The sequence below is a fragment of the Bos grunniens genome, chromosome 7, assembly GCF_055505025.1.
Source record: "Bos grunniens cultivar Pamir isolate PY7600 chromosome 7, Bosgru_T2T1.0, whole genome shotgun sequence".
NCBI classification, from domain to species: Eukaryota; Metazoa; Chordata; class Mammalia; order Artiodactyla; family Bovidae; genus Bos; species Bos grunniens.
In genome coordinates this window covers 95244661-95269189 of record NC_141171.1, presented here as the reverse complement: position 1 = coordinate 95269189, position 24529 = coordinate 95244661, and the positions used below count along the sequence as shown (strand labels likewise).

Sequence of the window (24529 nt, the reverse complement as noted above, 5' to 3'; positions counted from 1 at the left end):
AAGAATTCAATATTAAATATAGATTAAAACTTTAAGTGGGAATAGAAGAAGTCTTTCTTAACATGATGAAAACTATCAAGCTAATAGCCAGTTACTGAACAACAATAAAATACACATGGCCACTCTCATCTCTAAAATTTAATATATTTTGGAGAATGCTCATTAATATAATGAGAAAGAAAATTAACCATTTTTAATTAAAACCTATGGATAATAGATAAGAGGAAACAAATTTGCATCTGCAGATAAACCAAGTAAATAACTATAAAAACTCATACAGGACTTCCTTTAGTAACACGGTCAGTTCCGAAATAACTTTAAAAGCCACTGGCTTAAACATAGTAGAGTGGAATGAAGAGAAGTTTCTTTTAAAATGGGAGAAATAGCGAAACATTTGTAAACTGATGGCCCTCACCCAATAGAAAGCAAAAGTTGATACACAAAAGAGGAAGACTTGCTGGAGCAATGCCCGTAAGTAGTTGGAGAGATAGTGTCTAGTTGCTAGAGGAGAGATTGGTTTTAGATAGGAGCAAAGAAAGCTCTTGTATGATAGCTAGTGGGAAGATATGTATATGAGTGCAGATTTTGAAATTCTTATTGTTTGTTAAACCATTTCTTTAGTCATGTCTCCAAACTAAAGTCAAAACACATAGGTCAAAGTCTTATAATCTTCACACTTAGCAAAGTTTTGGCAAATGGAAAATGCCTACTAAGTGATAAATACAATTTTTGAAAATCACTAGCCTCTCTAAGCAGTAACAATTAGGAATTTCAGTATAAAAATGCTCTTGTTAACGGTAGCAAGAAAAAATTATAAAGTAGCAAAGGTTAAAGGTTAAATGTAGTCATGTTATTCTATCTAAAGAGCTGTAATACTTTCCTGATGGGTATAATAAGAGAATATATAACTGATAAATGGCAAGACTGTCTGTCCATAGATTTAGGTTAGAAGCTTTTGAAGTTGTCGTTTCTTCTTCCTAATTAATAATAAGATGTCATATATATCATGATACTAATTTTAAAAATAAATGTGCTATGTGTGTGCTCAGTTGTATCCAACTCTTTGTAACCCCCCTGGACTATAGCCCACCAGGCTCCTCTGTCCATGGGATTCTCCAGGCAAGAATACTGGAGTGGGTTGCCATTCCCTTCTCCAGGGGATCTTCCTGACCCAGGGATCGAACCCGCATCTCCTGCCTCTCCTGCATTGGCAGGCAGATTCTTTACTGCTCAGCCACCTGGGAAGGTTTAAAAATAAGTACACAAATGCAAATAGAAACCTACAAAAAATTTGAAATGCTGTACACCAAAATGTCATTGCTTTACTAATTGCTTTTCTAATGAGATAGATGTGTTTATCTATGTTTCCTAATTTTTATATAAGCATAAAATAAATATTTAGAGATGCTGACCTTAAATGTGTCAGGAATCTAGGAGAAAGCCTGAATAGTCAAGGTTTAAAAAAAAAGTTGACAAGGAAAAGAGAAAGCATGTTTCGAAGTTATCTGTACCTAGACACCAGCTGAATATCTTTCTAGTCAACTACTTAATGAGTTGCTTTGTCATCTATCAGTTGAGAAAGTTTTCTCCCTTCTGTGATCTTTCTCCCCAGGGAAACGAAGGTAAAGGCGGAGTGGCTGGTGTTATCAAGAACATGGGACAGAGGCCACTCTCCTTACTGAATTAACAGCAAGCATTTTGGAACAGTGGTGTTGTGAAGAGTCCTGGCAGTGGCTCCAGTCTAGAAAGAATAGATTATGGGGATGAAAAGCAGTAGTCAGCTGAATTTCAAAAGATAAGATTTTTAGGGAACTTCTGGCACTAAAACTCAGAATGCAATAGAGAACCTATTAAAGATAACTAAATTGGGCCCACAGTATTGAAAGGTTAGTACTTAATTAAGCAGCCATAGGAAAAGGGCAATCTTTTATAGAACTTAAAAAGTTTACAGTGTCTAATAATCACTCAGTAAGTTAAGAGTGAGAATATAAGGTATAGCCATATTTATGAATGTAGTAGTACTCTACTAATCAACACTAAGAAATTCTTCCTTAATAATAATAACCAGAATGCTTTTTTAGTTTTCTCTTAATCTGTTTGTATTGGTAATTCATTAAAATCAGTTTTCACAGATTTGGAAGGAGGAACAGAACTTGAGGCGTTCCATTTCCACCAAACAATAGGATGATGCTGACATATTTCCACAGCTGTTTAAATGTTTTGTATTTGGCTGTAAAGAAAAGTTCCTACCAGAGATGCTTGGTGTTTTGTTTTACTTTTTCAGGAAGATAGTGTTCTGTTCCTTCCTTTGAGAATTTGAAAAATAAAAAAGATAATTGTGAATCCATGATTAATTTTGGATAAAGTCTTAAACTTTACAATTTCAGATTCTGTAAAAAATTATATATATATATATATATATATTTTTTTTTTTTTTTTCCCCCAAAAAATGTATAAGGCAATTGAGTCATAAGAAGCCAAATGTCTCCTGAAGCCTACTGATATGGTTATCTTTTTTAAGGGGCAATGCAAGGAATTATTGTCAAGAGGATAAAATGTTTTACTACCTCATATAATTTCTTTATTCTAGAGGGACCTGTGTTGTCTGCCTCCTAGCAGAATCAAATAACTATCTAGAATATAATCAACAGTTTTATGATATGAATTACTAAAATACAGTAATTACCTTAGTTGTCCATATGTAAAATATCTTAGCTCTTTCTTTGCCAACATATCTTTCTCTATTTGAAGGGATAGTTTTGATGGCTTTACCAATGGCCCAGGCATACCATCCTTAGAAATGAATCATTTTAGTCCTGTGTTTCTTATAATAATAAATCAATTGATCTAAGAGCCTTGACAGGCCCTCTTATTTACATGACCTGCCAAGTCTCTTAGAAATCAGAATTGCAGTCTCTAATTTAGTTCTTGGTGCACTGTGCATATCAGCAGCTTTATACATGTAAAATCAGAAAGAGTTTTATTTCTTGAAGGCTTGAAGGAAATTTTAGCAAGTGAGTTTGATTTATGAAAACAATAGAAATAAATTTTATGAAATGGACTCTACCTTAGGAATATATTTTCAAGGTAGATGTTTAGCAAGAGACCTTTAAAAATTAAAATAAATTTTATTCATTTTTCAAGACTACCTATATAGTTTTGATACACCAAAAAAAAAAAAAAACCCACAAACTTTAAAATACTGGTTGCATTTATGAAGACTGAATGCTTTACAATCATGAAGTTGTGATTCTCATGAGAACTTTTAATTCTGTTTTGTTTTTTCAGTGCACTGTAGCTAGTATCTGGGGTGCTGAAGGCAGCATTTTATTTTATTTTTTAATGGATAGGGCACTTGGGAAGCAGTGTTTGCTACCGTTCTAAAATAATACCCTTCTAGAGTAATTGCAGGTGTTTGTAATTTTTCAGCCTTTCATGGACACCTGTTGTGGCTGATTCATTCTTGTACCTTATCTCTGTGTATGTTGAGTTTGGAACAACTAGAAATATTGATAGTCTTTTGGGTTGTTTGTTTTCCCAGATAGCTTCTTTGGCTTTTATTTAAGCTAACACTTAAATTTTGACCTTGAAGGTTTCTAGCCCCTTACTTTTGCAAATACCAAGAATTCAGAATAAGTATTATCAACTTTTGATTATCCACAGGGTGCCTGTTATCAGTCCATTACCATTTTATAATTACTTTAAAAATCAAACACATCACTGTTGCTGAGGGAGATGTGTGTGCACATGAATCTAACAGGCCAAAATCAGAGTGGGAGCTCTCCATTACTGTCTTTACGTCATCAGAGCAAACACTCTGGGGCATATGCTGTGTGTTGGACATTGTACCAAGCCCTTTAGATGAGCTATCTCTTTAAACTCCAGCAATCTTACGAGGTGAATAGTATCATTACCCAAAGGGAAACAGAATTAGTGAGGTTAAGTTGCTTGCCCAAGGTAACGCAGATGGTAGATTCCAGAGCCACATTGGAAACTGGGCATGGTTGCTCCAGATTCTAGCATATGTAATCTAACATACTAGATGTGGTCTGCTTGCCCTGTTTCCTTGTCATCTGTGTGTAAAGGAGAAGTGCTCAGGTTGCCTCTTCTCAAACCATTGAATTTTATCCACCTTAGAACTGGAAATGCAAAGAGACCCAGTAGTAAAGAAAGCATTTTAAAAAGGAAAGTGAATAAGGCAGAAGGACACTATTTCTACCTTTGGTACCTTCAAATATTTGCCTCTAATTCCCATCAAGAAATGGCACATAAGAGATCATACTTGTATACAGTCTTTTGTAACTGTCATTTAAGATGTGACTAAAGTGTAATTAATAAAATATCCCCTGACTATTGCACATCTTGCTGCTGTTTCTCTTCCCTTAGCACAGAGCCTGGATTTGTGTCCTTGATCCCCAGAGCCTGCCTGGCTTCTGTGATGTTACCAACGTGGCTGCCTCAGCAGTCACCCTTTCCTCAACCAGAGTGGCTCTATTTGTAGTACATGGTGGGTTCCCCACAAGATTTATTTTGAAGAAAGCATTCTGTAGCTTTAATTTGGTTTTAAATATGTTGATGTTGAAAAATAGAAAATTAAGAATTGAATTTCTTTTTAAATCTATGGAAATATTTTTTAGACTTAAATACCATTTATGTTATTGAACTGATAAGTTTTCACGGCAACATTGAGTGAGCTGGAAAAACCATGTGTTTTGCAAAATCTAGAGCCTGGGCCACTTTTAGCAACTTGTTTTAATCTTGAGTGTTCACATCTGCCAAGTCCCCGTCTCCCCCCACGTTTACACAACCATTGCTGACTGCCATACATGACTTCTGTTCCACCCACGTTTTACCAGCAGTGCCTCCTGGCATATTACAGAAAGCTTTCTTCAAGACTTCAGGAGAACAAGGAGAGAAGATTAGCAATGAATTTGGAAACTGACATTCATATCAAAGATTGTTTTTCCTTGTAGAAATCGGGTTTGGTCTTTGTTTCTGAGAAACAAGCCATTTTTAAAAAAAACAAAATTCTGCTTCCTATTTGACCAGGAGAATTGCTAAGTTTAGAATTATTTAGTGTGGTTTCCCTAAGTCCTTTAAAATGCAAAGTGGTCTTAAAGATGCTAGATCATATTTTCAAATGGAATTTCATAAGGCCAGAGTATCATGTGAATATTTTAATAAAGATGAAGATAATTTTTTTAAAAAAGAAAAATGTATATTATAAATTTAAGTTCTACAAACTCAGGCAACCACTTGACCTAGGCTTGGGACTAAACATAGCACAAGGAGGTAAGAAACTTTTTCATCTTGACGTTTGTACCACACAGTGCCTGCTGTTTGCTGTTCGTTTGTTTGTTTCTTCCTTTCATTTTGCTATTTATTTTTGCCTGCTCTGGCTTTCCACTGACTCTTTTAAGCGATCTATTTCAGATATAGATCTAATTTTTTAGTATTCCTGGCGAAAGTCTTCTTCAGAGTGCATTTAATCTAGTTCTAAGTTTCTTCAGATGGATCCAACAAATATTTATTATGTATCTATTATGCTCCAATATGTGTGAAAGTAAGACCATGGTCCTTGCCCCCCCAAAAAACTCTTGGTCTAATAGGAAGGAAGACATGAAGAAGTGCTCAGCACACAGTACAGTGAGGGCAGCAGGAGAGGCGAGCCCAGGGGGCTGTGGGGCCAAAAAAGGGAACCTGTTTCCCTGGGGAAGGAAAGGCTCCTGAACTGAGGGTAGATAAAGGGTAAGTTAGCACAGGTCAAGACAGAAATGGGTACGTCAAGTACAAGGTGGAGAGTGAGGCCCAGGTCTGTTGGGAAGGAGCTGCAAGTGTCCTTCCAGTTCAGGAGCTTACTTCCACAACAGATCAGTAGAAGGAACCATACAGAAATTATGATGCTTGGGATTGACATGGTCACACTGGCATTTTATGAAACTGATTTTGGCAGCTGAATGATTAGAGGATGGGATCAAGAGAAGACAAAAAGTGGAGGCCAGATCACAAGATGTCCAAGCAGGTGATATTGAGCCCAAACAGAGGAAGGGCACAAGAACATACATTGAGAGAGAATTTGGGGAGTAAAGGCAGTAGGCCTTGCGTCTGGATGCCGAGGGGTGTGTGGTGGTGTGGGGGGAACGAAGAGCCAAAGTTGACTCCCCAGGATGCCAGTAACCTCAGTAAAATAGATGACTAGTAGTTTATTAACTAGGAGACAGATTATGTGACAGGGTGGGCAGATTTAGGAGTAGGATGAGAATTCTTTCCTATAGAAGCATTGATGCTGTGGAATATATTTAAATTTCAGAAGGGAATGGTTAATAAAATGAAAAGCAATTTTAGGATAAGGATTATGAAACTGAACACGAAGTTTTAGTTTTTGCCACCACAGAGGCAATATGGATTAGCCCAGCTATGAAATTTGAACAAACTTATCAGATTCTCTTGGTGGCTCTGTCATTTTTCTTCTAAAAGCTATTCTGGCATTTAGCTCAATTTTGCAGTCATTTTTAAATACAGATTTTCTGTTCCCTCACACTCCATAGTCTGTATACTTTTCCCTGGTTCTCTAGTATCTGCTATTTGCATCTTACCCCTGCCACTAACTGACCTTCCCCCCTTTTCCTGGAAATACCCAGCTACCAACCAACTACCCCCAACCACCTGGGCCCTTCTCAATAATTTTTGGCCATGGAGCTACAAAATGAGTCATAACAAAACCCATTTTGAAGCCCCTTTTTAGCTGGTGAAACCAGCATTGGTCAACTGTATTTTCATGTGCTTAGCAGATTTACATTAAGGTACTCATCATCATATCCAAGAATAAATATACAAACATAAATATATACATGTACATATGAGTATATATATGCACATATATGTATATGTGTGTACACACACACACTCTCCCAAACAACTCCATTCTTCCTGGGGAAAATGCCTTGGCATTTTCTTTCATTCCTCACAGTATGTCTAGGAATCCTGCCATCTCTACCTACAAATTATATCTTGAATCCCTCTACTTCTCCCCATCTCCTGGTTGAAGTAATCATTATCTCTTCTGAATTTCTGTATATAAGTGCCCAATGGCAGGGATCATTGTAATGTTTTATTCATTAATATGTCACAGAAACCTAGAGTAGTGCCTAACACAGTAGGCTGGCAGTTAATATTTGTGGAATAAATGAACAAATCAGTCAGTGTCATCTTACTGGACAGACCAACATTTAGAAGGCTGGTTTCATATTAAAGAGAAACCTTATTAAGAGAGCCAAAAATTACTCAAGGAAGTTTTTTTTCAGTTTTAGTGATACAGCAACTTGGGTGTATTTGACTGTCAAAAATTAACACTTTACTTTTGTAGATGGTATTGCTTACTTGTAACCAATTGAAATTAATTTTTGATATGTTGTCATCAATGATGTTTTCCCCCAAAACAGCCATAAATTTAAAAGAATATATTAGGGGTGAGAATGTGGTTTCAAAGGAAACTACAGTAGTACTGACTAGTGTACCCTTCCAACGTGATTTGTTTAAGTCCTAATACGGGATTTAAGGAACTATATGAAGAAGAATAGAAAAGGCTAGTCTACGTTTACTTTAATACTGTACATCTTGCTACAGAGGAAGAATGCAAGGAAATAAATGGACTTACTTTGTCCTGAATTATTCATATTAATTGGTATATGGCCTGAGTTTTTTTTAAAATAACTGCCAACATTTCCGATTGTGCAGATAAATTTAGCATTTTGCACTACTCTCAGTAAAGCCTCTATCATGTGGAAGTTTCAGATGTTTGTAATATGTGTGGGATCCACTCCCCTCCCTGTCATTCCTTGTCAGTGGGAACATTCATCTCTTACTGATTTCTCTAATACCTAAACTTTTTCTACTGCCAGTGAAAGATCCCCTCCCTACTCCCCCACCCCCACCCCAGCATTGGTTTCTACATCTGGACTGATCTGAGAAGCTTTTTTTCTTCCCTAAACCCATAATGTTAGGCCTAAAGTTAAAACTGCGCTCTAGTTTGAAAAATAGGACTTTGTGGCTTTCAGGTTGAGGTTTCTATTTTCTGTTCTGATTCTAGGTTTATTCTGCCCCTAAACTCTGGAACCTTACCAATACCATGCAAATACATTTCTCTAGCTAAACTGAATTTTCCAGATTATTAGGCAATTACAGAATCATTAAGAGTCAGGAAAGGATTTGAGAACAACAGAGAATTCTAATGTTTAAATGTTTGTAGCATTTTTTGTATCCAAACTAAGATATATAGTTTATATATAGTAAAATAATAGCTATTTTAGTCCAATAATATTAAGAGACAAGCTGACCTCCTAAGATACTATAGGAATGGAGGGAAGTGGGTTCTGAGGCCATAAAAACTGGGAAATTGCTATTCAGAGTGAAAGGACCTAGTTTACAGTAAATGATTTTGTTTAAGCTGGCATTTCCCAAATTTATTTGAGGATAGAACCTTTTTCATATAAGGAAATTTCAACATGCTTTATAATATTGGTGGAAAGAAAGCAGACACTTCAGTTCTCGCTGTGGCTGAGGCTTTATTCACCATTTTTATTTATCTAGCAAATACATATGGAGGGACTGCTTTTTGCTACATACTATTCAAGATGCTGACAATACCTGGAACAAACCAGACAAAAGCCCGTGGCCGTCTAAGGATTAGAAGGCCTAGCCAGGGGAGAAAGACAATAAGCAAAATTAAGTAGTATAGGTACTAAGTACTTTAGACAAACATGGGGCCAGTCAGGAGGTCAGGAGTACAAGGGTTACAATTTTAAATAGAGATGTAACCTTGAGCAAATCACTTAGCTTCTCTCTGCTCCAAATCTGTAGGATGCAGCCACTCAACTAAATCATCTCCAAGGCCCTGCCAGCAGGTCTGCTTTAAGGACCAAGAGTTGTCATAATCAAGCTGTGGTATTGCTGGGTCATGAACATCTCACTGAGCATTTTCAGTTACCTTAGTAGAAAAGGCTGATAAAAATTATAGAATTGCTGCCAAATAAAAGCTTATGTAAACCTAAATAATTTGTAATACCCACAACAGAATAAAGCATTTGTGTTAAATACATGGGAAAAAACACCTTGTTGGTTCTATTTTTAATCTAGTATGTACCTCAGTCCAGTCCAGTGAAGAAACCTCTGCAGTAAAAGTACCAGTGGCTTTTAAGCAGATGCTAGCATGCCCGTATGAGAAACTTGCAGCAGTACACATACTGTGCTTCTGCCCTTATATCCTTTTGTAAAACAGAGGTCTGTGACTCGATGTTGAAATGACCTTTCAGACAGTATTCCAGTGCCACATGCCTGAACTTGTGTCTCAGAGTAATTAGAAGCTTTGACTTACACATCTTGGTATACAGTGTTTATGTTAATTATAAATGTCTGAAAGTTTCCTGAAACTTTGTCTTCATAGCTTTTTATCAAAGACAGCCTGGCGTTTGGGAGGAGGGTTGTGGATTGTGGTCCTAAGCCTTTTGATTTTCAGCCTCTCATATTTGGAATGAAAATTAAAATCTACTTTTCAACTTACCCAGATCACGGTAGTATATTTTTATATTCATTGTGAATAAGAAACTGTTTGGAATCAGGGTCTTTGATACTTTTAAAATAACATTTCACTCTTAAGGCATTAGCTAAAAATTTCAAGTAGACCATGGGTCCCTAAAGTTCTAAAAGTATTCCCACTGACTTGTAGGAAAAGCTCAATATAATTAAAACTGAGAAGTTCCTATCATACATAGGGATGCTCTTCCAAAATTGTTTCTAAATCAGACCTTGGAATTTCTTTTCCCATGGTGATTAGCCCTGTCTTCAAAAGCCGATCCTAGGCCCAACAATAACAGTCATTTTCATCTCCCCCTAGTCATAGTCCATAACCCAAAGCCCAGTTTATAAGAAAATGCTTCATAATCATTCTGGAAGAAAAGACTGACTCCTACTTCACTATCTAAATAAGCTATGGAGTAGGTTCCTGTATATTAGAGGGAGAAGTAATGAGTATCCCCAAGTTCCTCTGGAGTCTAGTCTCTGAAATGGCCCTGGATCAGACAAGGACTCCGATCCCACTTTAGCTGTGGCCCTCAGCAGTCCCACGGGTTCTGGTCCACTCTGAGGCCCCCATAGTTGAGTTCTGACGCGCCCCACTCTGTCGCTCTCCTGCCTGCTCTAGTTGCCATACACAACCTGCTCTTTCCATTAAGCCTTTGCCCAAGAAGCCAAACTGTTGGGCACATTTACCAGTATAAAATAAGTACTCTTATCATTAAATAAATAAGTACATTTACCAGTATAAAATAAGTACATTTACCAGTATAAAAATAAGTACTCTTTGTACATACATTTCATTCCTAATATATTCAGATATTGATGCACATAAAATTTATATCTGATTTGTACCATCTCCTTCAGGAAATAAGATATACTAAATCTACAGACTGTACAGTGTAGACTTCTGAAATTTTAAAGATAAGAAAATTGCATGGTTGACATCTTGCTCTCAGATATTTTATAAGAAAAGCCTGAGAAGAGCATAGCAAACCACTCCAGTGGGTTCTCCAGATTGCCTGGAGAATCCCATGGACAGAGGAGCCTGGCGGACTACAGTTCGTGCGGTCACACAGAGCAGGACATGACTGAACAACTAAACACGCACATACCATCTGCATTGCTCCTGCTCTGAAAACCACCTAGGAAAAGTGATATAGAAACTCACTTGTGGAAACTCTGTGGCAACTCATCATTCCTTAACCTCCAACTCCACCCCAGCTCCTCAGCTGGAGAAAAATACCATGATATGCACCCAGGATGCCCCTCAGAAACATGATCTGCCCTGACACCTGCCCCTGCTCCTGTGTGCACACTGCTCCCGTACACGCCAGAGGGTGGGGCAGCAGGCAGGAGGGAGCTTTGAGAAGCCCTGCTGTCATTCTCCATTCTCCATACCTCCTTTTTTTTCTTTAATGGGTACTTTGATTTCTTTAAAGATACCATTTTCCCCTCTAATTCTTCATTAATTATCAAAAGTCAATGAAGTCAGAATTCTCTTCTTTACTAGGAGACTAACCTGCCTCTGTCTCTGATCCATAACTTCTCAGTGTCAGCCTTACTAACGTGTTAGAGGCTGCGTGATTCGTTGTTGTGGGGCCGTCCTGCGTACGTACTGTAACGTGTTGGGCGACATCCCTGGCATCCAAGAGATGCCAGGAGCAACCTGCCACACCCAGTGTCCCCTGGGGGGGGTGAAACTGCCCCTTGACGAAAACTGCTCTCCTGTGGCGGACAAGCTTCCAAACACTTTAATGGGTTCATAGCGCAGGTTGTGTATTTTTTTAACTTTGTTTCTTTTTAACCTGATTCTTTACTATTCTGTTCAGTGTCATATTTTTTAAATGACTATAGCATTTTTTTTTCTATTTGATATTCTTTTAAAGAATAAGAAAGCTTTCTATGCCCACCATCAGGCCAGACCTTAATGCTTTGAGTGGTGTACACAGCAATTAATTCATGCAAGGTATTTCTGTTATTAAACCCTACAAGTTTACACAAAGACTTTCTGTGTATGTATGTGCTTAAAAATGAAAAAAAAATGTATAGGAAGATAATTTTTCACCTTAAGAAGTATAAATGTTACTTAAGAAGAATCACAGTTAAGATGATAAGAAAGGAAAAGCCATGTTGTGTTTAGTAGATGTCTGAACTTAAGGACTCCAGTAATTAAAAGTTTTCAGTGAAAGAATACTGAACATTTATAGAATTTGAGTACAAACTCTAATCACTCCTCCAAAACAGAAAAAAGGTGTATGATTCTACTTTTTAAAAATGCAGTTTAGAATCTCCCAAAAGGAGCAGTCTTCCATACTCTGATGGGTAAAGTACTTATGCAGTCCCAGACCTGAACCCTGTAAGAAAGAAGACCTCAGGCCTAAACGGAAGCCAGAACCTGGCCTGGAAATCAGTTCACCACTGCTGTGGAAAATCTCCCCAAGCAGGTTCTCCAGATCTGCAGGGAGGGTTGAGGGGGAAGGTGAGTGGAGGTTAAGTGAGTCATGGCTGAGGAAGGGAAGTCATTCAAGCGTTCATACCTCCATTCCCTGTCCACCTGCTGCTGTCCTAGACCTTAAGGAGGACATACACCTAGCAGCCGGTTAGCTCTGAGTCTTACTCTTCCCTTGATGGAAAGGGAAGATTTGGGGGAGAAGAAAGAGAATTAGAAAACACTTTCTCCCTCCTCGCTTGTCTATTAAATTGCCTAGAGTACATATTTGGAGGCTAGAGAGCAGGATTTTACATTCTTTCCAATAAAACCCATTCATTATCACCACCTAACACCATGTGGTGGCCCCTGTATACCCAAGGGAAGAAAGGTCTTGGGAGCTGGGAAGAGTGGTACAGTTGAAAGACAGAAATCTCCAGTCCGTGTATTCACAGGTATTTATTAATCCCCCACTATGTGCCAGGAAAACATGCCTGGTACAGGGCCTCAGTAATTGAGAGCAATCCTGTCCCTTTGCTTCTGGGGCCACTCATCTAGGAAAGGAGCCAGGCCTTGAGCCAAGAGCATAGAAGACATCCGCCTGTTCCATAGTGTTGCCTAGGACTCGGCCTTGGGGGCCTGCAGAATCACCTCTGTGGGCTGCTGACCTTGTTCTGTAAAACAGAAGGAGGAGGAGGAGGGAGAAACACCCACGTGTGTTGTGCTGTGAATGTAATTACGGTATTCACCTTATGCTGCTAGTTACTTACTCTTCAAAAGTAGTACGCCAAGAAGTAAGAATTAAAATGAAATGTGTATGTAATAAAACAGGAAAGGATTGGGATATAGACTGTCTCAGAGACCATCTAAATATCTAGATGCTATTTAGCAGGGGTCATGAAGCCACAGGCAGAACCTGTGTGTCTCAGAAGAGGAAGAGCTTTTCAGCAAGTTCACTGATAACTCTTCTATGTGAGATGTAAGCAATTTCTACTTTGAAAAGAAGAGGGTTCCTCTTATAGACTAATTACTGAGCTGACATAATTACTGACACTTTAGAGCAGAAAATTGAAATCAGAGTGTGGTAAGTTATAGGCATGCTTGTCAGATTCCTTGAATGATTCAGTAATTTAAACGGTATAAATGTAAGTGCTCAAGAGGGTTTGGGTAAAAAATGAATGTCATTTGAAAAACAGTAAAGTCAGTCATCAGATCATTCTATAGCACATTTATAATTTGAGGTGTTTCTCTCTTTGTCCCCCTTTTAGCTTGTCAAAATCCCTAAAAATGATCCCCTCAACGAAGTGCATACCTTTAACTTCTATTTGTCAAATGTGGGTAAAGACAACCCTCAGGGCAGCTTTGACTGCATCCAGCAAACTTTCTCCAGGTAAGTGTGTTTCAAGGTATGCTGAAGGGTAAGTAATTTTTCTTTGAGGGTTTTTTTTTTCTTAAATTAATAAAGAATAAAACACATAGTAGTCATTCCTTAAATATTTATTGACTTGAATTGCAGACCTCACTTATTTATTTGAGAAATCGTTGAGCACATACTATGTGCCAGAAATTATATTTGTCACTGTGGAATGCAATCACAAAAAATTTAAGATTCTTGCCCTCGAGGAATTTTTAAAGTATAGATTTTTTACCTATAGAACATGGTTTATTTTATTTTAATTAAATACAAGTTTCAGGGGTTTTTAAGGTCTTAATCACTGAATATAAGTAAGAGTACTTTATAGTTACAGGAGTCCCCAACCTCCAGGCCACAACCGGGTACCTCTGGTCAGATCAGCCGGCGGCATTAGACTAGAAATAAAATGCGCAGTAAATGTAACGTGCTTGAATCGTCCCAGAGCCATCCCCATCCCAACTCCCAACCCCCACCGCCATCTGTGGGAAAACTGTCTTTCACAGAACTGGTCCCTGGTGCCAAAAAGGTTAGAGACCACTGTGGTAGTAACCTCAAGACTCACACTCATGTATAAAGGAGGAAAATACATGTGTCTTATATATGCCCTTCCTCTTTCCCTGTGCAAGGCATGTTGTAAGATAGATTTTTAGAAATCTTTATTTTGCAGCAGAATGGAAACTAGAAATTAACCCCAGGAGAGCAGTCCCTTCTGATTTTAAGGGGAAAATGGAGGGAGGAAGACAAGAACACACACCCATAGCCCAGGGTGCCTGTGGAACTCTTATCTGCTTAGGTCCTCTGTAAACAATAAGCTGCTTGTTTCACTCTTCTTTGCTGTGGTTGTTTCTGATTAAAGAATGGGCCCCTTGAGTGGATAAAGACAAGGCCTTAGAGCCCCCAGCCCCCCGAGAAACACTAACATTGGCCCAAAGTTCCCCAGGGCTGTCCATCCCTGTATCTCCCCTGTAGGACTCGAAGCCATGAGTGCTTGCTGTGTGGGGGAGAGAGAGAGCTGTATTCCCAGTGAGCTCAGGAGGCAGAGATATAAAAAAGACACCGCACTGAAAGCGCTCTGAGTTTCTCCTCCCATTTAAGGCGACTAAATAAATGTTGCTTTATCTTAACCTGCCGTTTTCCCTGAGTATATGTTAATTTTGCTTTCTAAAAATTGCCTTCCCCCAAACTTACGCTTTTTGGTATAAGTTGCATGTGTACCAGGTTATATAGACTTTTCTACACTGTTTACTGTGGTAGCCACCGGCTACGTGTGGCTATTTACATTTCAGATGACAAAAGTGAAATAAAAGTTAGTCCTTCACTCATACTAACCACATATTACAGGCTAAATAACCACATGGCTAATGGCTCTCGTGGTGGACAGCACATATACAGAACGTTTGAAATTGCAGAAAGGTCTGCGGGGCAGCGCTGCATTAGATTATAGCATCCCCAAGTGAAAGAGCCCTTGGCAACTGTGTGCTGCCACCCTGCCACTTCACAGGTGATTTATGCGTGTTACTTAGCTGTTTAGTTAGTGGTGGACTGAATGAGAACTGAGTTCTAACTCCCACCCCGGCATTCTTTACAGACCACAGGGCACACCAATTTCTAATTGTGCCATCACCTATAATACTTGTCTTCAGCAAATTATTTTTTTCTAGAGAACATTTCAACATCAAATTGAACTCTGTCCAAAATTAGAATTTTACTAAGGAACTTAATTCCCTCCTCAAAACCAGGCCTGTCATCATAGGTAATATGGTTTCTCCCTAACTTCATAAATACCCTGTGTGTTTATTTCTACCTTGCTTGTTTGGAGAAGGATTTAAGGTCATTTTACAAAAGTATCCATGATGGGCCAAACAGAAAAGAAACCATTACCGTGAGAAATTGTCACAGCTCCATTAGTATGATCCAAGTGTGGTAAGAATATACATTGAAATTTGCCCTTATAAAAACAGAAGCACTCAAACTCTCAGTTCACAACCTGGCAAGAATACCTTTGTATAAGCTGGTTGCATCTTTTCTATTCAATTTGGTTTTGGTTTTCCGTGGATCTTGTCTCTACTACAGCTGTGCAAGTTCTTCAAGGGCAAGGGTTCTCTTACACCCATTTTCCAGTCTTGAAAGGGTTGGCTGACTCCACAAATAGATGTTCCAAGAATACATATTAACTAGTCTCTTTCTTATCTTTCGTTTAAAATCTCCTTGGGCCTCACTTTTCTTATACGTAAGATGCAAGAACTCCCACAGTCAAAAATTACCTTTTAAAAATTTCTTAACTCTGCCCATTCAGAGTCCTAGTGAAAATATATAATACAGCTCTATAAGTAACGCATATTCAAGTGTAGAAAACAGCTAGAGAAAGACTATAGGAACATCTATACACATGTGACACAGTATTTCAACTTTTAAGGCAACTGAGTTCAAAAGGGATGAGTAGAGAATGTGGGGAATGTCTTCTCGCCCACAGTGTTGACAGCCTATTCTGGTTTCATGTAAACATCTGTTTCTTGACCTTGGATGGTGTAAACTGTCGTTTCATCATGACTGGCAATAGGTTGAGCTTATTCTCACTATGGAAATTAGTTAGTGATTAATAAGGGGAGATGCTGAAATTCAAGCTTCCTGCCACCAGCATGTCATACTGCAGTCTTTTCTTCCTTTCCCTTCTCCCCACTTCCTTCCCCTCCTTTCACTGATTTTTCAGCTCAAGTCGGCCTCATTAAAAAAGAAAATAAAAACAAAAACCCACCTTCCTTGCACTCACCTCTGGGCCCAAAGTCTAGTTCAGTCCCCACCATTCCACTGGATTATGCTCCCCAAAGCTAGCCTTTACCTCCTTGCCCATAAACCCAGCGGCTGCTTACTGACTATTCTGGACTTGTCGCCTGCATTTCACCCTGTGGACCACCCTGATTCTTGAAGCATTTTATTCCCATGACTTGACACACTGTTCTTCTGATGCCCCTCCACCTCTCTGGCTGTACTTTTGCAGCCTCTTGTAGTCTTATTTTCATCTTCCTATTGATTATTTTAAATATTAGCGTTATTCACAGTCCATTCCCTCCTGAGATTGCTCCTTCTTCAAAATCACCATGTCCAGCACTGAACTCATTTTCTTTCTACCGGCCGTAGTATTCCAGTAACCCCCAGTAGCCTGGGCACACTCTTGAACACCCCCACTCCACCCCACCCCCCATGGCTAATCACTGACCAAATCCTGTCAATGCTGCCTCCTCCCGGTCTCTGAAATCTATTTACTGTTCTGCATTCACACTGCTCTTACTCTGGCTCAAGCCATCACTTCTTGTCTGTAATCCTTCAGCAGCCTCCTGACTGGTCTCCAGCTTTCACAAGAGTGCCCCCTTCCTTTCAATCTGTTCCTCATCCTGATCAACTTTTCTACAGTATAAATGAGATGTTTTCTCTCTCTTATTTTCAGTCTCTGTTATTCTTGGGATAAAGTCCAAAATCCATACTGTGACCTCCAAAGCCCTGTGTCATGTACTTCTTGCACCTTGTTCAGTCTCGTCTCATTAATTATCCTTGCCACCTCTCTTTGGTCAAACTGAAAACCTGCTCCTAGCTCCCCCTAGGAGAAGTGGCACACGTTGGTTATCCCGCTGGAACGCTTCTGTCCTCCACCTCTCTCTAGTCACCCCTCTAGATCACCTTGGGCACCACTTCCTCTAGAAGCCTTTGCCTTGTGCACTAGTCCATGTGAAGTACCTTCCTGCGGGTCCCTGCCCCCTGTCATTTGTCACTCTGCATCATAATTTCCAGTGTGTTCATCTTTGTCACTCATTAGAGAGCTCCTCGAAGGAGGGACCACTTCTGTCAGTCTTTGTCACAGCCTGTGCACCTCACACTGCCTAGCCTGCAGTCTCTGCCCAATAAATATTCATGAGATGAATGAACTGACTTTTTAAAAATAGAATTTATACAGTTGTTAGCAATTTACAAAAATTTTGTCAACCCTTACTTCGTACAATCATAACAAAGCTACTTCCAGTTAAGTTTAGAAATAGAATATCAGGGCTATAGTGACATTTTCATTACTTCTATTTCTAGTCTAAGGCAATAGTAATTTCTTCGTAAAATGCTAGCATAACTGTTACCATGATCCCCTAATACAGCATGATACTTTGAATACAGAACTGTCTTCCTGGCCAGCATTAGTATTTGTGATTGTTTAACCAAAAGGTTTCTTTTTTTTAAAATATTTCTGCAAAAATCTCTTGTCTAGTGTTTTTTTCATATATGCTATATCAACAGATTATCTTATAGACATTTAACAATGTAAAAAAATGTAAATATAAAGTTACAAATGTTTAGGGTATTTTGATAAATAGTAACAAACTATGATATTTGGCAGTATTTTTGCCTCAAAATTAATCTAATCTTATTAAAAATAAAAGGAATTATTATGGTGGATCTGTTTCAGCTAGTCAGTGCTAAAGCATACACATTATGGTTCCATTAAAAGTAAGCTTTTAACATTTCTCACATCAGTAGTAGATAATTCTTTTAAAAATGAAAGTAGAACTTCAGTGCCCATCAGGACCCTGGTCTTCACTCCAAATACTGTTTTGTTTCATTTTTTTCCCCGAAATTTCATAGATTTAGTCTCTGAGAGTTCATTTCACCCATTCTATCCAGAGGGGGGGAAAAAATACGTGATAGGAAATGAAGAAAAGAAACTTAAAAGTTTTAAAATAAGCTTTACATTTTAAAATGATTAATATTAGTTATTTTGAATTTTAAAGTTATTATTAAAGCTGCTGATTGTAGAATTATACAATTCCTGCTTGCCTTTATTGTGCAAAATGTGGGACATCTCTAACAAGCCACCATCTTACCTGACAGCTCTGGAGCCTCCCAGCTCAATTGCCTGGGATTTATACAAGATAAAATTACAGTGTGTGCAACAAATGACTCGTATCAGATGACACGAGAAAGAATGACCCAGGCAGAGGAGGAATCCCGCAACCGAAGCACAAAAGTTATCAAACCTGGTGGACCATATGTAGGTTGGTATAGATATATTTCTCCTTCTTGCTGATTGATTGGAATAATTCAAGATCACTATAGGTAAATATTGGTAATATTAACTTAATGAAAACACAGAAATTAGTACTGAGAATATTTTTAAAAACATGGTCAAAAGTCATTTGTCCTCTTCATACTGCTGATGGAATAGATGGAAATTTTACTTCTTTTATAAATCCCAAATCTTCTATTGGCTATTTATTATTACTTTACAGTATTGGGGATCTGGTCAAGTTACTTTATTATGTAAGACTGTGATAGTGGTACTGCTGTGTTTGTCACTGGATGATGTAATTTCAGTGGTGGACAGTATGGTTCTTATTTTGCACTTGTGTGGAGTTATTTTTTTATAGTAAATTCTATTAGTAGAACTTTCCAGTTTTCTATTAGAGTCAAAGGATCTTTGCACAAGGAATTTTTATTACAAAAGTATAAAATGTGTTTATAGCCAAGCATTAGTTAGTATAATGATTCTATTGTGATATCATCTCAATTATGAATCCTCATCTCTTCATTAATTAAGAGACTGCCCCACTCCCTTCATTTTTATCAGCTCACTCAAGTATCCCTCAGATCAAAGGGAAGACCAGACCAGCCAGATGAGTCTCTCCTTTACGAGCCTATTAACAGTAGTAATAGAATTACCCAGAGTGAGGATAAGCTCTACGAGGCCATGGCTAGTTTAATAACACAAGTCACTGGATAGTAAATGATGAAAGGATATTAGTTTGAAAACATAAATGCTCACAAAAAGTCTCTTGAATAACCAAATCCTTAATCAACATCTTTCTACGGTTTTGTATGATTTTACTTCTCTATTTGCCCATTGCTGCACGAGTTACAATGCATTCAGCTTTGAGAAGCTCCACTAGTATCCTTAGTAAGTATTTCTTTGGAACAGAGCCAGTGCTCCTGGGACTTGGTGCTTAGCTTAGATACATTTAGTTTGGTTTAACAACAATTCATGGCTTCCCCAGCTATCTGTACCCATGGGGCCCAGTTCCTTGCCCAGTAAGTTACAAGCAATGAGATTTTTCATCTTCTCTTTCCTACCTGATAAGGTAACAACTTCCAACCTCCTCTCTTTCTTCTTACAAGTAACCTAATTAACTTTAGTAAGCTAAATCTCAAATTGTTTCTAAAATGTACAAGATCTGCAAAGTGCAAGGTATGAATTTACTGTCCCTATTGCTTTGAGAGTGTTTTTTAACTCTGTCCAACACTACCAATTTATAAAACATGAGGTAAACTGGTATGTTTGACAAAGGAATAGAAGACTCAAGCCATCAAAATGGTTATTTTTTCTTCCCAGTATAACCAGTAGAAAACCTCCACCTTGATTTACTTTTGAAAATTGGCAGTGATCACTGTACTTTTCCAGGGAAAGATCTTGGGTGTACCCTGTGTCCGTGTGTTTTTGTTTGTTTTGTAGGGTTGGTACAGTTCATTCACAGCTTACACAACAGACTTTTCAACACCCCGAGTCACACAGACCTAGTTGCCCTAATGGTGTGGAACTTTTGAAACTTGCAGGGTTTCTTATTGGCACTTCCAATAATTTATATACATTTTTTAGAGTGACCACATAGAATTTGAGGTTATCTAAACTTCTGAACCAGATCACATCTCTGTCCTGTGGAGACGAGGACACATACGTTCCCCCCGGTGGCGATCTCTGCCAACCCAGTGCTCTGTTAGCCTTCTCCTCAGCGCCCTGGGCTACACCATCACAGCACAGTGTTCTCTGGTCTTCAGTCTTGTCATTAACCTCCTCAGCCCTTTATTCTCTAAGTCAAATAACCCCAGCTCCTTTTAACTTTTCTTAATATGGCCCGCATCCCAACCCTTTAATTATTCTTATTGCTCTCCTCTGGACTGCCTCCAGTTCTTCACCTCAGAACTCAAAACTGCACACGCTACCCTTAAGAAAAGAAAAAAAAGGGACTGACCAGTTCTGTGTACAGTAGAGCAAAAGACTCCAGCTTGGCTCTACTGTATTTGTTTTTTATTTTTTTACTCCTCTGTATTATGGCATGTTTTCGTCTTTTTCTTTTAATTCTGTCAGGACCAGGCCCTTACCATGTGTCTTTCCTTCCAGGCAGCTCAGTTTGTATCCTCCTGCTTTTTCCAGTATCTCAAAACTGACTCACTCTGCTCTGTAAAATGCTTGTCTGTCACCCTTCAGTACTAACATTACTCAGCACTTAAACGGGCGCTTCTGATGCACAAGGGACTGGTTAGCACTGTCCACGTAGTCAGTCATCTAAGCTCACAGTCACCCTCGGAGGTGGGTAATCATTGCCTCTCTATTTCACACATGAAGCTGTTGGTATCAGCAAATAGGAAAACCAGGAGCTTGGCCTCATTAACAAGTTGTGGCTTTTTTCATAAGACAATAGGAGGTACCTCTTTAGTTCATAATTGAATTTATCTTATGAGATGATAACAGAAGTTGACCTCTGGCAGCTTAGAAGCCCCTGTAGAACAAGGTTTCTTTTAATAGTGTCAGCTGGGTAGAAGACAAATAGAAATAACGCTGGCGTCACTGTGGGTTGTGATGGCATCGTGCCAGGCCTCTGACAGTTGAATTAGGGCACAAGCCCAGCTTCAGGGAAGGAAGGCTGAGCTCCTAGGGCTCAGCTAGCCTAGGCAACCAGGAACGTGAGCTTCTATGACCCTCCAGTGGGCTGCAGAGAAAAAAGCAAAGCCTGTTTGCCTGGAAAGGAACAGAAGCGTTAACCTAGAAAATATGGTTATCCTTTTGTCAGTACTATGTCCAGTTGTAGTCATGCCATTTATATCATTGATGAGCACTGTTGTTTTGTTATGATCCTTCCCCTTTGTTTAAAACGAAACACTTATCACCCCTAGTTTACCAGGATCTTATGTCTGCTCACTGACTCCTGTCTAAATTCTGGAAATGTATTGAATCATAAATTTGTAAGTATGCTAGTTATTTAGGTATATTAAATAACCCAACCAATGTAATTTCTAAGATCCTTTTTCCAGTCTTTTCAACTTCTGCTCCCATCCTCCTTGTTTTTGATGTTAGTACCTATTTGAGTGACTTTGGACAAAATCATTTAACATGGAGACCTTAATTTTCTCAAATACTAAATAAAGGGTTTTGAACTTAGGTTAGCATCTAAGGTCCTTTGTCGTTCCAGCATTCTGTGACTGAGGTTTACATATGTTTTAATAGTAAACCTTTTGAAGAAGTGATCCCAAATGCTAAGTAGTGGAAATGGTTTCCCCTGCAGTAGATCATGTATTTAACCATGACAGTGTCACACCACTGTCAAGGTCCTGCCAGTGTTTTTATTAAAGCCTCAGGTTGGTGTTACCAGGGTTTCTGGTTAGGTTCCACAGAAAAGAAAAACAACTGCAGAAGACAGCTGCTGTCCCTGCTCTCCTTCTGAGGGCCTGCTTTAACACCTTCCTTTCAGATTGTTTACTCAGAGTCATTAAAGGGATAAGTCCTATCACCAGCGTATTAAATGGAGAAGCTGGAAGTGGACTCCTTGTTAGGAAACAAAACAGTTCAGATTTAGTCCCAGATTACCCAACTCTGTCGGACCTGCTGCTGCTGTTTATATAAGGAGCCCAGGGAATTGATTAGCAGTTGGGTCTGGGAAGAGAATTAGGTTCTCCCATGGGCTTTATTAAAAGGACTTTTCTGAGGCAAATGTAAGAAAATAAAAATAAAGCCTTTCTTCTGCCCACTTTGAACCTGACATTTTCCTGCTCTATTTTTTTTTTTTTCTTTTTTAACTTTAGCATCTCAATTCTCTAATTGCATACATACAATACCGATGTTTTCTTCGTCTGTAGCCTGTCTTCCCTTAAATCAGAGGACTCCTTCCTGGTTAAATTGGCACAAACTGATGGGGAGGTGGGGAGCCAGTGACTTTTGTGTAAAACCCCGTGGCCCAGTGTGGCTCCATTCTTCTTTAATCATTTGAAAGAAATAGGTTACCCTGTGACTGGCTATTTAAAATGAGGTAAAGGTGAAGTGAGTGTTCTGCAGGTAGGAGACTCATGGACTGATGATAGTCTAGCATTCCATCCCAGCTGAAACTCCAAGGCAGTCGTATCCCTAACCAGATCCTAATTTCTTGCCAGACATCGTACTTAGACCCCTCTTAAGGTCACAATGAGCCTGCCTTATTTGGCTGCCCTCTGTCCACGTCAGGGAGGGTGGGGTAAACTCAGGAGACCTTGGGGGCTCTCCTGAGACCGGGGACCAGAGGTTGGTCAGACCTACAGAAGAGGTCGGGCAGCCTGCGACACAGTGATAGTCCTGTTTTTGTTTTCATTTCTATTTACCTTCCTTGCTAGCCTGAATTCATTCTAAATCACCAGTCATGGTAGTATGAGTTAGCTAAAAACCATCCTTCACCCCTCCCCCTCCCCAGAGAGTGTGGGAAAGGGATCCACAGTCAGCTTGGTTTGGGGAAGTGGAAGTTAAGCAGGTTTCAAGGGGGAGGGGAGTGTGGAATTTATATCATTTCCTAAACTTGCCTGACCTTTATTCTTTCTTTCCACAAATTCCTATTAAAATTTCAAGGAATAGTGCTATTTGCTAACACTGTTGGAACTGAGAAATGGTGGGTTGGAAGGTTTGTAGTTGCCATATTAGAAATTTCAACGTGTCTTCAAACTCGGGCAGCCTGGTAATGTGGGAAAACACAGGACAGGCCACCTAGATTCTGCTTCTCTGCCATCTGCTTGTTCTCTTGCTATCATTCTCTTTGATACTCTGCTGGTCAGTTCATTTTGTGAGCCATCAAAATCTGATTGACAAAGCAGCCAGAGCTTCGTCTACAGGAAGCTGGCAGCCCAACATGAATCAAGAACAGACATTGGGCATTTGTTCGTAAAACCTTTCCAATAAAAGAAGTACAAGTAGGAAACCTTGGGTATTAATCACAGAAACTTCCAAATACTAAATGAGCACTTTACTCTTTGAGCTTATCCCATTGAAACTCTACTTTTCTCATCTGTGAAATGGGACCAAGGCCTACCTCATCAAGTTAACTGTGAGACTATATTATATGTGTAAAGTTCTTAGCACAATGCCCCACTCTCATCCCGTATTTGGTGCAAGATAAATATTAGTTCCCTGCACATCTGACACTGATCTAACTATCTCTGAAGAAAAATACAGAAACCAGATCTAAATCCACCTCCAAAACTAATTGTACCTTAATTTAATAGCTTCTCTTATCCCTGGGCAGTGACCCTTTAATGTTGGTTCCTTTGTTGGTCAGTATTTTGATCTGATATTTACAATTGGTGATGTCCAGATTGTAAAGAAATGTAAGAGCCAGTGAGATCATTCTTTTTCCTTTAGTTAGGATTACAGCAAATAAACAGCCCCTCTGGCCAGGCCATGAAGACCCAGCATGGACAGGACTGCTCTTCAGTATAGTTCCTGCCCCACGCAGCTCTCACCCACGGTCACAGCACAGGAGAGACTGCTCTTGCTTCTCCATTGTTTCTAGTTGCTAGTATTATCCCTAGTGCAGTGGCTCCACGTTGGCTGTCATTACCAGTTCTTCCTTCTCTTTAACCCAAGGGCATAGAGTTGGAGGCTTTTGTAATGAACTCAGATTTCACCTCAGAAATCATAAAGTGAGGGTCAGTCCAGTTTCATTCTCATTTCTGTTTCTTCTGCAAGGAATGGTCACCAGGTGTTATCAGTGACCAGCCATGTCCTGATGGCTTCACCCACATGTAGAATCCACATAGCCCACAGTATTTTCTAGAAGCAGCCGCTTGCCAAACACTTGTCACTGTCAAGTTTAAGCAAACAGTGAGTTGATTGTGTGCATGGCACTGGCCTGTGCAGAACTGGGGTGAGGGCCTCCTCTTACCACTCCACTCCTCTAACTCACCTGGGTAGTCTCAGCACCACAGAGAAGGGATCTGATTGTCTGGCCTGCTGAGACTGTGTTGTTGGTTGGTTGGTTTTGTTTGTTTTTTGACTCAGAGTTTGTTGTGCTCTGTTGAAAAGCAGTATCACTTGTGAATACCCTGGTGAAGGTTGACCCCAAATTATG

At 39.2% G+C, this 24529-nt stretch overlaps 1 protein-coding gene across 2 annotated transcripts in view; it reads left to right on the top strand.

Annotated features, from left to right (window-relative positions):
* ELL2 (elongation factor for RNA polymerase II 2) overlaps nucleotides 1-24529 on the top strand; it is a 73871-nt gene that overhangs the window by 29768 nt on the left and 19574 nt on the right. The window contains exons 3-4 of one of the 2 annotated variants that reach the window (XM_086413241.1): nucleotides 13270-13391; nucleotides 18285-18448. In XM_086413241.1, coding sequence (XP_086269367.1) covers nucleotides 13270-13391; nucleotides 18285-18448 — 286 coding nt within the window. The remainder of the gene's footprint in view (nucleotides 1-13269; nucleotides 13392-18284; nucleotides 18449-24529) is intronic. The other variant, XM_086413242.1, reaches the window with a different exon arrangement.